This window comes from Rousettus aegyptiacus, unplaced genomic scaffold (assembly GCF_014176215.1).
Source record: "Rousettus aegyptiacus isolate mRouAeg1 unplaced genomic scaffold, mRouAeg1.p scaffold_m13_p_9, whole genome shotgun sequence".
Lineage (NCBI taxonomy): Eukaryota > Metazoa > Chordata > Mammalia > Chiroptera > Pteropodidae > Rousettus > Rousettus aegyptiacus.
Window position 1 is genome coordinate 33,880,832 of NW_023416312.1, and position 14,569 is coordinate 33,895,400.

General features: G+C 35.4%; 1 protein-coding gene across 19 annotated transcripts in view; it reads right to left on the minus strand.

Moving 5' to 3' along the window:
* HUWE1 (HECT, UBA and WWE domain containing E3 ubiquitin protein ligase 1) overlaps nucleotides 1-14,569 on the minus strand; it is a 151,087-nt gene that overhangs the window by 114,072 nt on the left and 22,446 nt on the right. For all 19 annotated transcript variants that reach the window (XR_004952860.1, XR_004952859.1, XM_036227014.1 and 16 more), the window contains 4 exons: nucleotides 8,862-8,928; nucleotides 4,113-4,211; nucleotides 3,230-3,436; nucleotides 1,737-1,889 (listed from right to left, as the gene is read on the minus strand). Coding sequence is in view for 17 of the 19 variants with exons in the window: in XM_036227014.1 (XP_036082907.1) it covers nucleotides 1,737-1,889; nucleotides 3,230-3,436; nucleotides 4,113-4,211; nucleotides 8,862-8,906 (504 nt within the window). In the remaining 2 variants the exon portion in view is untranslated. The remainder of the gene's footprint in view (nucleotides 1-1,736; nucleotides 1,890-3,229; nucleotides 3,437-4,112; nucleotides 4,212-8,861; nucleotides 8,929-14,569) is intronic.

The following is a 14,569-nucleotide window of genomic DNA, read 5'->3' on the forward strand; positions in this document are numbered from 1 at the left end:
AAAATGAGTTTGTACCAAGAATGTTATTCAACCACATCAGTAAGTACACTATTCAACTGAAATTTTTCTTGATGGAAAAAATGCAGTATTATTCTGATTTATATTCTGTTGTAAGCACCTGAAGAGAGCACTGAACTACAATGTTTTTCATTGAAAAGGAAGTCTTAATTTAGTAATATAAAATTCAAATTTTTACCATATGGTTTATGTTTTAGGATTTTTAAGAATGTCTTTCCCAACAGTGGATCACAATATAACCTTCTACATTATCTTCTCTTAAATTTATAGTTTTACCCGATGTGCCTTATTTTAAAGAGACTCAACTTGTTGATACAGTGAATGAGGTCTTTTTTCTAATCATTTTGTAACTGGTTATTACTAACATATGGAGGAGCCATTTGTCTCTGTCTATTGTTTACTTGGTTACCTCACTGTACTTTCATTAGTTCTAATAATTTTATATTGTTTCCCCAGAAAACCAAGAGTCTTAATCCCATCACCTACAAACAATAATGAGTTTTCTCTTTTAATATGTATCCTTCATTTCTTTCTTTATTTTTACTATATTGTTTAAGATCTCTACTACAAACTTAAGTGGCAAAAGTAATAGGTGGCATTTCTGTGGGACTTTTGAATTCAATGAAAATACTTCAGTTCTTCCATTATGACTTCTGGCAGATAACTTATAAATGTAAAGTTTCTTTTCCTAGCTTCCTAAGAGTTTAGTTTTTATTAATGTGCTGAATTTTATCAAATGCCTTTGAAGCATCTATTGACATATGGCTTCCTTTTCCTTTTAACTGTTACTTGGGGATCCAATGTTGAACTGCCTTGAATTTTTTAATAGCAAGACATAATATTTACAATTTTTTTTAAAAAAACAGGTTGTGTTTCTATATATACATATTTATAAATGCAAGAAGAAAATGTGCTCAAATTGTACAGGAGGCTCCATCTGCATGAATTACAGGTGGTTGATATTCTCTTTATACTTTCCTACATGTCTTAGAATTTTCAAACATAGGTTACATTTATAATCATATAAAAATAATTTTTAAGTAATCATACACTTAAAAATAGCCTGAAACTTGAGTTATTATTTGCAAGGTAACCAGTAATCAGCTTTAAAAGTCAGCCTTACCAAGCTTTCTCCACTAGCAGTGGCTACCTTTCTCAAACCTATGTATTGACAATTTGTCTCTAGGAACACTGGACAAGTTTGGTTGAGCTGAACTTTTATACGAGAGCTTTTGCCTTCAATTACAATTACTACCATCGCAAACTAATTACTGAGCACAACACTGAGAATTCTTTATTTTTTTATTCTAAAACTACTCTTAAGGTAGATATATTACATTCCCAGATGAAAACTGCTATCAGAGATAATAAGCAGGGCTAGGATGCATTTCCAGATCTTATATTGCACCATACCTCCTTTCCAAGCAGAATCTGATTCTGACCTTTCTTTCCAGAAGAGAAGTTGCCAATTTTGAACAAAGAGATTCTGTTTTGTGAGCAGGGATTCATGAAATCCCTCAAAATTACTTCACAGTAGTTAAGGATACTTCTTAGGTTTTTTGGAAACCTAGCTAAGTGGGCTCTAACAGTTCTACTCAATTAGGCCAGTAAAGTTCATTTAGGGATGCCTAATTCATTTTGAACTGCAAGAGACACCTGTAAAAAGGTACTATATGGTCCAATTTTTGTGCCCTTCCACCTCTTCACCCATGACTCACCTCTGCCAAATGTTGTAGCCGGGTTAGCAGTGGAGTTCTCTTGTCAGATCCAAGGCGTGTGATGTAATTTGATCTTTTGCTAAACACATACAGAAGATTAAGGACTGCCAGCACCACTTGCATATCAGAGGAAGCCAACAAAGTTGTCAAATGCTACAGGGGACAAAAAGGGGCAAGTTTATGGTATCAAGCACATCAGGCCTTGAAGACTTAAAAATGCCAATGTAGTAATAGATTTGTCAACATTTACAAAGCTATTGAGAAGTTTAGCAATACAAAAAACATTTATAAATATTTGAGCACTTACAACATGTAACCTTGTCTGCAAGAGCTTCCAATCTCCCAAGTCAGAAAGTCCAATAAAAGTTAAAAAATTGAGTTCAGAATTGCATAAGTGCCCCCACAGAAAGAAACAGATTATTATTAAGAAACATATATATTTTAATACATAGTGGAACTCAACAACACTGTCTCCAACTCAAGTATTGTAAAATAAGTTTATACTCCTTCTGCATCCTTTATGACAAATATTAATTAAAACACAGAGTTCTTCATATAGAAGCTAAAGATACCAACATCTAGTGACATATGACTGTTAGGGCAAAGTGTATGTAAATGTAACCCAAGAGTGAGTATTTTGTTTTTTTAATACAATCAAAGTTACCAATATATTGAAGCATCTGGTCAGCATTAGAGTCAGTATGTAATTCAGCTGGACATGAACCCAGGTATTTCCAGTTGCTGATTATCCCAAAGGCCATGGACTTCCTCTTGCAGCTAATCTATTTCATCTTCAACAGACTGCTTATCCACTCCCCACTTAAAACTGAGCGCTTTATGTTCAGTCATTTCACTTCTTTTCCTAAGCTATTTTCAACTTGTTTGTTCTTATTCTGGTTCTTTACTGAAGGCTTAGGGAAAATTAACACACAACGGGGCCCTTAACCAACAGTGCTAAAAAAAATCTAAAGTTAAGCTAAAGGAAAAGTTTCTTCTTATAGTGATTTTTGACCAATTCAAAAGATCACTAATTCCTGTGCCCACTTTACTTTTTAAGAACATAGTATGCTATTAATATTCACTTGGGGGGAAAGGGAAGAGAATGAAAAGCAGCGCACTATAACTTAGAAAAATAGTAAGCAATGTATCAAAGAAATCAAACTACTTCTAAGTTTAAAAGTAATGTGGGGCTGCTCTAATAACCTGGGACAAAGATTACTACCTGTAAATTCCCAAGAATACTTCAGTACATGTATTACATTCTTATTAATTTCTTGAATTTTCAAAGGGTGAAGGTGATAAAGAACTTTCCTATCAATTCTGTGAAGGGTATCTATATCCAAGAAATATCCTACCATTGTCTTTCACATGGAAAAGCCCAGAACTCCATAATTAAAAGGAAAGAAGCATTCATCAGAGAGAAACATTTCCTTATTTCTGGACATGAACAATTCTAGTAAAGAACAGATCACATAGGCTTGAACGTCTCCTACCTCTATGGAACTGTACAGATGCCGGGAAAAGCTGTACTCAATGAGCAAGGCTGTGAAGTTCAACACAGCCAAGAGAAGCATTTTCAGTTGTTCTCTTTCCGGCCTATCACACACGAGCATCCATGACATATTCTCCACCGTCTGTCCAGCATCTGCCAGAATTCCATCAAAGCGGTCCAACAGATCCACCCAGTGATATAACTCACACTGGAGAGAGGAAGAGGAAGATATAAGATTAAGGTAAAAGTACTGTGTGGTGTTTTCAGCTAAGCGTTGCTACAATGAATTGCTGAGCATGAAACTTCTCACCTTTGCTTCTTTTCAACCTCCCACCAGTACAGAAACCCATGAGAAAGCCTGTACCTTGAACCATGTGGACTTGAATTCACTGTTATATCCAAAGTATATTAACACCAGTAGAAGCCACAAAACCCTTGGCTAAGTCTTCAGAGAAAGAATCCTGACTACATTCTAAGGCCTACAAACACAAGGACTCTCCCTGCCAGAACCCATTTTATCAGAAGTGTTCACTTTTAGTTATCTCGAGGAGATTCTTTTAAAGTAAAAGTAAAATACTAAGACTATCTCAAACTCGTATTATCAGTGAAACTAAAGGAATTTTGTGGCTGAGATTCTTTATCATTCATATAAATGTTCCTCTTCCTCAGCTAACAAAATTCTCCTTTCACATTTCTTTCAAAATTTCCTTGGCAATCTTTCATAGGCTAAAAGCTACTGATCTTGAACTGTGCTAGACATACACTGATGCTTTTTAAGTAACTGCTGAATGAAGCTACCTCATTATGGTTTCTCTTTCCAACCAGAGCATACAAAATGTTCTAGTCCAGGGAGCCCTGTCTTTTGGGAACATGAATTCACATACCTTTCCAATGTTCCATGTTTTGATCTGCTGCAGTTCCAAGAGGAGTTGCTCATCATTACAAACTTTGAGTTTGTCTATTAAGGCTCTGCAGTCTGCGGGCTGAGAAAAACAAACAGGTACTCACAAAGGGGGTTTTAAAGTATAAGGGAGACACAAAGAGGGAGAACGGGAAAAGAAAATCGTTAAGCCAATACTCAGCAATTTAACTTTTGATGGAATATACTAACTGAAGAAAAGTGGTAATTTACCTGATGATCACTTGAGATTAAAACGGAAATCTTACAATGAAACAATCCATATGTGCACTGTTTAAACACATATAAACCTGTAGATGTAGACAAACTACTTAGAAGGGTACAGACAATAGAAATAACGGAAATAAGTGAAAATAAAAAAGGAATCTGTACCATGGTCCAGAAGTTAATCAGAATGCTTGATAAGGTATGCTGAAGGAGAGGAACACTGAAAAAGTCCAGTAAATTCACAGTTAAAGGTGAAGATTAACAATGGCTATATTTTGCTACAACAGGAAACCCTCTAGAAATAGTAGGGAAAAGAGTTTCTGAACTTTGTACAACTAAGACTCCATTCTTATTTACTTGGGGTTCCCATATCCATACATGCCTGCTCTCTTTTACTGATTAAAGGGTCTGTTTGTCAGGTACCAAGGTGTGGATTGAGAGTTTATAGTGTCTGAAAGTGGAGGCAGGGTTAGGGACTGGGATCAAGAAGCCTTCTCTTAACGGATGGCGGCTCAAATTATTACACTTGCTTTTTAACTCTACAGCAGTATGATATCCTGGGAATGGGCCTAGATTTGGAACCAAATAAATCTGGGTTCAGTTTTCAGCTTGTTTGATCATGAGCAAATCCAACCATTAAGCCAGTTTTCTTTTTTTCTCTTAAAATCTGATCATGTTACCCTTCTGCTTCTCACTGCTCTTAAGATAAAGGCAAACAGCTTGATGTGACCTTACGTGGCCTGGTCTTGGTCTTCTGTAATGGTCTTTTCTGAGTCTTTTGAGTGTGCCATGCTTTCTCCCACCTCAGGGCCTTTGCATATGCTGTTCATTCTGTCTGGAAGACTTTTACCATCATCCTTTCTTTGGACTCATTCAAAAGTCATTGCCTCAGGGAAGCATTCACTGACTTCTCCAATTTAGGCTAAATCCTGTTATATGTTTTCAGAGTCCTACATGCATCTTACTAACATGGTTTTAAATCAAATATTTATTTCTGTGATTATCTAATTAATGTCTACCTCCCTTGTAAACTCCATGAAGAAAAAAATACATCTTTTTTGTGCTCACTATTGTAATCTTAGCATATATATATATATCAGTGCCTGGCACTCAAAAAGTATTTGTTGCACAAGTTAATAAATGGTTAAGTGAATGAGAATTTGAACAGTGACAGTGGCACTAGGAATGGCAAACATGTGAAAGCCATAGTTTTTTTTACCAGGAAAAGAGTTCTAGTACCTAGTAAAATACATGTGAAGCTCAAATGTTTGCCACAAATATAAAGCACTTATCTCACACAATAAGAACCTAAATATTGAGAGACAGCATATAGTTAAAAAGAACATGAACTTCGGAATTAGATAGTTAGAAAGCTACCTCTTTGAATCTCAGTATCCTCTTCTGCAAAATGAAGCAGTACTGTTGTGATTTAAACTAGAGGTATTTTCAGTACCCAAAACAGAACATGTAACAATAGGGGCTGGCTTAAGGTAAATTGTTTTCTTTAAGCTAAGTCCCAAACCTTTTCTTCCTCTAAAGTGAGATTAAAGCTATCTTAAATTTCTGTGTTAATTAAATGCATGTTAAATCCTTGACATAAAACCCTTCCTAAACCAGGCCTGCACTTGTTCCTCCTCTTCTTGAAGTCATATACAGGTCAAGGGAGGGATGGTGAAGCAGTAGAAACAGATAACATAAAAATCTGAACCATATTATTCTCAGTTCACTTCAGGACCTACTTGGGCCTAGTATCAAATATAACTTCAATTTCTAATGGATGCAGCTATGCAGATCTAATTTTATGATTCTATAGGTGATACAACACCCAGTTCATGATGAACATTTGGGTCCTATAATCACTTGTTATGTATCTCAGAATCAGGCATTCAATCTTTATTAAGGTCCTGTAGCAGGCCAGAAGGAGCTTTTCTGAGTGTCAAGGTCCCTCCTCTGGACCCTGCAGTTTGCAGAATGCACCAGGGAGAAAAAGTACATCTTTACCATTTTGTCCCTGCTACAATGAGTGTGATTTTCTTTACTCATAGTAATGCAAAAGAAAGCACTTGCCAATGGCTGCATACCAACTGCTATAGTTTATATCGATTGGCTTCAATAAATATACCAAATCAAGGGAAAAAATTCTTTGCACAGCTGCTGATACACAAGTTCATTAATAAATGTCTTTCTTGTGCACCCATTATGGAAAACAGCATGGCAGTGCTTCAAGAAAATTAAAAATAGAACTACCATATGAACCAGCAATTCCACTTCTGGATATTTATCAGATGAAAATGAAAAAACCACTAATTTGAAAGAATTATATGCACCCTTATGTTCACTGCAGCATTATTTACAATAGCCAAGATATGGAAGCAAGCTAAGCATCCATCTATAAACAAATGGATAGAAAAGATGTAGTATACATATATAATGAAACACTACTCAGTCATTAAGTGAAATCTTGCCATTTTTGACAATATGGGTGACCGTGAGGGCATCGGACTAAGTGAAATAAGTCAGAAAGACAAATATTATATGATCTCATATATGGAGTTAAAAAAAATTTTTTTAAAAAAAAGGAAAATCAAGCTCGTAGATATAGACTAGTGGTTGCCAGAGGCAAGGAGTGGGTAAAGGTCAGAAAGACAAATATTATATGATCTCATAAATGGAGTTAAAAAATAAAAAAAAATAAAAAAAAAAAACAAGGAAAATCAAGCTCATAGATACAGACTAGTGGTTGCCAGAGGCAAGGAGTGGGTAAAATGGGTAGAGGGGTCAAAAGGCAAAAAAATAAATTTAAACAGTTCTTAAAAATAAAAAATAATACTTATTATTGGTCATAGGAAGGGGAAATTGGGTATGCTAAAGAAAAATAGGCATCTTCAAGCCTTATTACAAACATACGTAGCCAATGATCTAAAAATTTCACTTTGTGAGTTTATCCTAAGTAATTTGCTACTACCTATCAAATGTTGTGGACCAGGAAACTTGTATACAGGTGTGAATCAATGTACAAATCCTTAAGAATCTACTAAGTAAAGGAAAAATAATTTTAATTTGCATTTCTCTGATGATCTACAAGACTGAATTATTCTGCAAGTCTACTGACTGTTCTTTTCTAAAATGGCCTATGCATATTTTGTTGTTGGGATATTTCTCTCTCCTACTGATTTAGCTAAAGACATTAATTACAATGAGTTACAAATATTTTCCCCCACTTGTCATGTGCCTCGGTCTCTTGGATAAAGTACTTCACATTTCCATTATTTGTATAGTTTCTTAAGGCAACATTTCTTTCTGCTCTTCAATTTCAAAAAAAAAAAAAATTGAGTACCTGTCAAAAACTCTAGGTGCCAAAACACATCAAACAAAATCAAAAGGAAATAAAAGCATTTGCAACAGATATCAAAAATGAATATACTCTATTTATGGCATTCAGTAAGAAACAAACTGACATTGTAATATCAAATACAAAAATAACAGCACGAGAGACAAGTGATATAAGGCCAATGAATTTGAAAATGTATGTATTAAAGCATGTAAATTAGAATAGTGAAATAGTTCTTCCCCACGTATTAACAAAAATTTAAAAGATAATCTATAATGCTGGAGAAAGTATGGGAAAATAGCACTTCTCACACTCATTAATATAACGTTGAGTGAAAAGGTCAGGAGAACTACCCATGCAATAATCTGGGGAAAAAATAGCAAAATGTTAATAGTGCTATCTATGGGTGATACATGTCGGGTACTTACAGTTTTTTAAAAACCTAGTGGCCTGTATTTAGAAAATGAACCAGATACTTTGCTAAGCAACTGTGTCACATAAAGGAGCGAGGAATTACCAACCTTATTTTACAGATGTGGAAATGTGGAATTTAATAAACTCTCAGCCACAAAAATCTGGTAAGCCTCAAACCTATGTCTAATTCCAGAGCTTGTGCTCCTAGAACTACAGCACACAGAGGCTACGAGCATGCCATAAAAATGCAATACTTTCTTAATCTCAGAATGCAGTTTAATAGAATAACTGAAGCTGTCTGTTTTTACTGCTGACATGGCCAGCCAATACACAGGTTAAGCTGAACTGCATTTAAGAATCAGTAATAAGGAAAGCTAAACCCTGGCCTCATAAGAAATCTAGTCAGAAAGGTGCTACCACTTTAATTTTCTAGAAAACGAAACTGAAAAAGATCCCACAAGTACAGAAAGAATTTTAACCCACATCTGCTCTTGCCATTATACCATAGAACCTTTCGATGCATAGAACAAACAGCAGCCAAAGAGCCTACTTCAGGTACATACAGCTACAAACTGTTTAGTGCTCACTTTTCACTGGCCACTTAGCTTTTCACTTTTTAATCAAGGGAAGTTCAAAAGAAAATGTGATTGTTTTGCTGCACTTTGTATATAAGTGATGATCTATTTGGAAGATCAGTATGGGTGAACTGATGGCAAGGATTTTTTTCTGAAATAAAAAAACAGCAAATTTTTGGATACTTACAGCCTCAGTAGGTGTCTTTTTCAGTTTAGTCCTGTCTACTTTCATGTTTTCGATTTTGTTTTATGATCTGAAAATCAAATCCCAAAAGTGAGAATTAAAGTTGCAATCTTGAACTCTACATGCTTAGATATAGACAATATAGAATGAAGAGCATACAAAATGTTTAAAATAAAAACTCTGGAGTTATGCCGCCACACCAAATCAGAGGCACGGCTATGAGGTAGGGAGGGGTAAATAATCTCTCCAGATAAAACTGACCCACATCCATTTTTTGGAAAAATCTATAACAAATGTAAGCCAAAATTAAAACGTCTTTTTTTACTTACAAATCTCTTTGATTCATAATCGAATATAAAAGAGTTCAATGTTTTTAATACACCTCAAGATGGAAAATTCACCATTCATATCCATGTAGTTTTCTAGCAATTCCACTTCTGGGAACTTATCCAAAGAAAATCAGAAGGATGTACATAAATATTTAACAACAAGAATCCACACTGCATGATCATTTGTATAATAGTGAAAAACTGGAAAGGATCAAATGTCCAAAATAGAATTGGTTTAAAATGAAATATTACACAACTGTTGAAAATATTACGCACAATTATATACAACAGTACACAAAGATGTTCGCGGTGAAATAAAAGTTACAAAACAGAATGAACACTATAAACCTATGTATAAAAAATAGCTAGAAAGGTTATGTATCAAAATGTTAACTCACTGCTAACAAAAAAGGATTATGTAGGATTGTTTTCTGTGCACCTCCGTATCTTTTACTGTTTTAAACCAACAAAAATATATTAGTTGTATCATAAGAACGAAAGCAAAATATTTTATTTTTAATTAGAAAATGAAGTATAAGACTCCCACTACAAATGCCCCGAGCACAGAACTAAGGCCATGTATTTTGGAAGGCTCAAAAGTGAACAACAGTCTGATTAGACCCACAGTAGAAACCTACGTGATCCTTGATGGCAGACAGGTCCTTCAAGGTGCTCTGGCTAAGGCTCAGGTAGAAACAAAGGTTTTTCCCATTGGCAAATAGGACACATGCACAGACGTAGATGTGAACTGTAAGCTCTTTACACACCAAAGATTCTGCTACTAACAATGTGTATTTGCTACAAAGCAGCCACTGAAGGTCAATGTCTCTCCCTCAAGAAGGCTTTCATAATATAAATCTGACCAAGCCCAAGTATAAATTCTAGGCAACTTTTGGCCTAGATTTAGTCCAATATAATCAGTACTGTGCAAATAACATATATATGCCTGCATGGCCAGCATCCATTCAACCAATGGTCATTCAGGAAGAGTTGGTGAAAAATCCAGAATGTTATAATGTTTCTGCAGAGACCATTCTTGAAAAAAAAAAAAAAAAGATGTTTTCCTTCTACGGTTCACGGTTAAGGTATATAATACCAATTTACTTTTTTAAAAAAATCACCTTGGCATCTAACAGAAAATGAACAAAATATCTGTCACCAACAACTTCCAAATACCTAAAATGAGGCCAACAGGATTTTGGCAACAATCAGATCCATGTAGTGTAAATTATAAGTGAGCTATTTATACATTTACTCTCAGGCTTGATTTTTCTCATAAAATTTCTCACACCCATTACTTAGAGCAAGTGGCCATCATACTACTATGGCTGTAATCATTTGCTGGGAGTCTGTTAGACTGCCTCTGTTGTATACTATCGATACCATATGACCCAAATCACTGAATGCTTTCCCTCCAAAATTAAGAATGTCCATTCTCACTTTTATTCAACACAGTGTTGGAAGTTCTAGTCAATGCAATAAGGTAAGAAAAGATAGTAACAGGTACAGAAATCAGAAAGGAAGAAATAAAACTGTCCCTATTTGCAGATGACAAAAGAGTACCTAAGTAGAAAATCCCAAGGAATCTACAAAAAACCCTCCCAAAACTAATAAGTAATCTCAGCAAAGTTGCAGGATACAAGCTACATACACAAATCAATCATATTTCTACATATTGGCAATAGACATGTGGACTCTAAACTGAAAAGTACAATATGCCTCATGGTTGCTCAAAAAAAAAAAAAAACCATTGAAATACTTAGGTATAAATCTAACAAAGCATGTATAGGGCTTGTATGCTAAAAACCACAAAATGTTGATTTAAAAAAATCAAAGACCTAAATATATGAAGAGATATACCATGTTCATGGATTAAGACAACTCAACATAATAAAGATGTCAATTCTACTCAAATTTATATATGGGTTTAATGCGGTTCCTATCTAAATCCCAGCAAGATTTTTTTTGTAAACTAAGATTACCCTAAAATGTATATAGAAAGGCAAAGGACTACAACAGCTAAAGCAATTTTGAAAAAGAAAAGAGGAATCACTCTATCCAATTTTAAGACTTGTTATACATATATCGATGTATTTATCTACATGGATACATATATCTACAGTAATCACAACTGTTTATATAGTACTGGAGGAGGTATAGACACATATATAAATAGAACAGAGACCCATACAAATATGCTCAATTGATTTTTGACAAAGGAAAAAGCAATTCAAAGCCTGGTTTTATTAACAAATGGTGCCAGAGCAGATATCTATAGGCAAAAAAAAGATAAACTTTAACTTGTGTCTCATACTTTAATACAAAAATTAACACAAAATGGATGATGTAGTGAGGGTGTGGAGAAAGGAAAACCCTTGTGTACTGTTGGTGGGAATGTACATTGGTTCAGCAACAATGGAAAACAGTATGGAAGAGCCTCAAAAAACTAAAAACATGATCCAGTAACTCCACTTCTGGGTATTTATCCACAGGAAATAAAAACACTAACTTGAAAAAAGATATACACCCCATGTTTATTATAGCATTCAAGGGTCTGAGTTAAGAACAATGGACTCTGGCTAATAAAAGAAAAGTTATTTACTTGGAGGATAACTGGTAGCTCACAGAATCAACAGGAAGGCTTAGAGATCCACATTCAGAAAACAGGAGGAACCAAGGAAGCAATGCAGCCTGAAACTACAGCCCAGGATCTCCCAAACGCACAGCTTAGTTGGGGATACCTACACTGCCAACACTAAATTCTGGATGTCTAGAAGCTACTGCTGGTGGCAGAATGATTTCTAAATGGTCTTAGGTTATTTGCCTCAGTATCAGTGACTCCAGATGCAAAGTCTCAAGTGTGAGCATCTGACAGGTCAAGCATAGGTCCCATGCTTATGCTCTGGCTGTCGAAGTTCTGGGCAAGCAAGTGCACTTTGCTTTTTCAGTTTCCACAGTGTTCCGGTTCCAAACTTTTTATAAACAGACTCAAATTATAGGCACCCAATTAAAAAAAAAAAAAGCCAAAACATATGAACGAACACACATACATCCCTGTAACGAGTGCAAAATTAACTTGGTTTTTATAAGTCTGTTGCAAGAAACATCTATAATCTAAAAAAAGGAAAGATACCACTTTCCACAAGATATCAATTAAAAAAATGCAAAAGTTTTTTGTTCTTATTCTATTTCTAAGCTGGTTTTACAGTGGGAAGGGAGAATATTTTTGAGTGCCCATTACAAGCCAGATAATATTTATGCTGGGATTTTCCAAAGCACTTTAGAATATCTTGCTCCATGAAGGAAGACAAGGTTCCAGTAATTTGGAAAATATTACAAATGGAATTCCCCTTCTTTTAGGACAGTTACAGGGCTGACTGACATTACTAATGGCTCCAAGAAATCTTGGGTAAAGAAAAGTTAGGGTGAAGAACCATTTTTTTCAAGTGACATCTACTGAAAGTCTACCAATTTAAGTATCCCAAAGAACATATTTTGAGATATGCTGCCAAGGGGTTTCATATAATTGTCTTTCATATAATCCTCACCAGTCAAGCCAAGTTTATCCTCATTCACAGATAGAAAACTGAGGCTCAGATAAATTAAGTACCTTGCCTGGTTAGGGAATCTTGGCACCGCGAACTAAATCCAAGCCTGACTCCCAAGTCCACGCTTTAATAACACGCTGTTCACTTTACTAGTTTTATTACTACATAAATGCCTGCAGATGAAAATATAAACTTGGGACTCATTCTTCTACACTGTTGGATCCTATTGTTCAAAAAATTATTGCAAGAGAGGAAACTGGGGCACAAGGTGAGAAGCTGAAATATTGTCATTCTCACTAGTAATTGGAACAGTAACTAGGAAAAGAGTTCTGCCTAATGCTTAGAAATTAAACAGGTGACAATCCCATTACATAAAAAAAGTCTCTAACAAAAAGAAGTTAGTTCTAAACAAATTCCTGAACATGGCCTAGTGCCTTTGTTGAGTCAGTAAAGAACTCCAGCATTAAGTAATCTCTACATGTAATAAACATTTCTTTCTAAACTTAGGTTACAAAGATCAACTTTAAGAAAGCTAATGAATTATTATGAGCCACCATCCATAGCTATTACCATGACTTACTTCCATTTAAGCAATTTTTTTCAATTCTTTATTCCCCCAAACTTTATTTACCTTTGAGATTTGAATCTTGGTTTTGTAGTGTTTACATTAAAGTAAGTGTGTACAATGAAAAGAGAGGAAAGTTGCTCTTTAAAGGGTAGCTCTGCTCCGTGGTAATCACCTCCAGCTGATTAAATTTCCAATGACTTTCAATATAAATCAGCTTAAGGGGAAAGGCCACCTGCAGTTCCCAAATCTGGCTCAACAGCAGTTGAGTGTAGTAGTAGATTAGCCTTACTATTCAAAGTATGGTTGAAGGATCAGCAGCAGTGACACCAACTGGGAGTTACTAAAAACACAGACTCTCAGGCACCACCCAAACCTGAGGAATCTATTTTAGTAAGACAAGACATCCAGGTGACTCATATATTAAAGTTGGAGAAGCACCAGATCAGAATACAGGCTTAGAATCAAGAAACCCACTTGAGAATCACTGCTGTATCAGTTACTCACTGTTTGAGCATGGACAAATCAGCCTCCGTGCACTTGTTTCCTCAACTGTGAAATAGGGATAACTAATCTCCCCACTTTCACACTTTCATCCAATCCATTCTCCAGAGAGCAGCAAAAGCAATCTTCTTAAAACATACACCAGCTCATGTTACTTCCTTAAAACCTTTCAACGGTTTCCCTAAAATTACATCCAAACTCTAACCATGACCCAGAGGGCCCTAGCATAATTTGGCTCCTTGAACTTTTTCTAACCTCCTCTCTTCACAGCCACATTAGTCTTTCTGTTTAGTTTCTAGACCACTCTAAGTTCTTTCTGGCTTCTAGACCTTTACAAATGCTATTCCTACTGGAATGCCTCTGCCCCACACCCTCATTCTTCCCACAACTAGTTCATTTGAGAAACTAACTTTAAAATAAGACCCAAGGTGGCTGGCTTCCCATGGCAACCCACTTAAAGCTGGTCTAATTGTTATTTTTTCTATTATGGTACCCTGCTTCTCGCATAGCAACTGTCAATATAACTAGTTTGATTTTCTACAGTATTAAGCTCTTAACATCTAGCACAGCATCTTCCATATGATAGGCACGTATATATTTGTAGAATGGAGTTCAGAAAAGAAGTATGCACTGAGAAAAAAAAAATCTATGATTGTCAACATATACAGTACCTGAAGCCACAGGTCTGAAGACGATTATTTACAGGAAAGACAGAAAGACAGACAGAAAGACAGACAGACAGACAGACAGAAAGAAAGAAAGAAA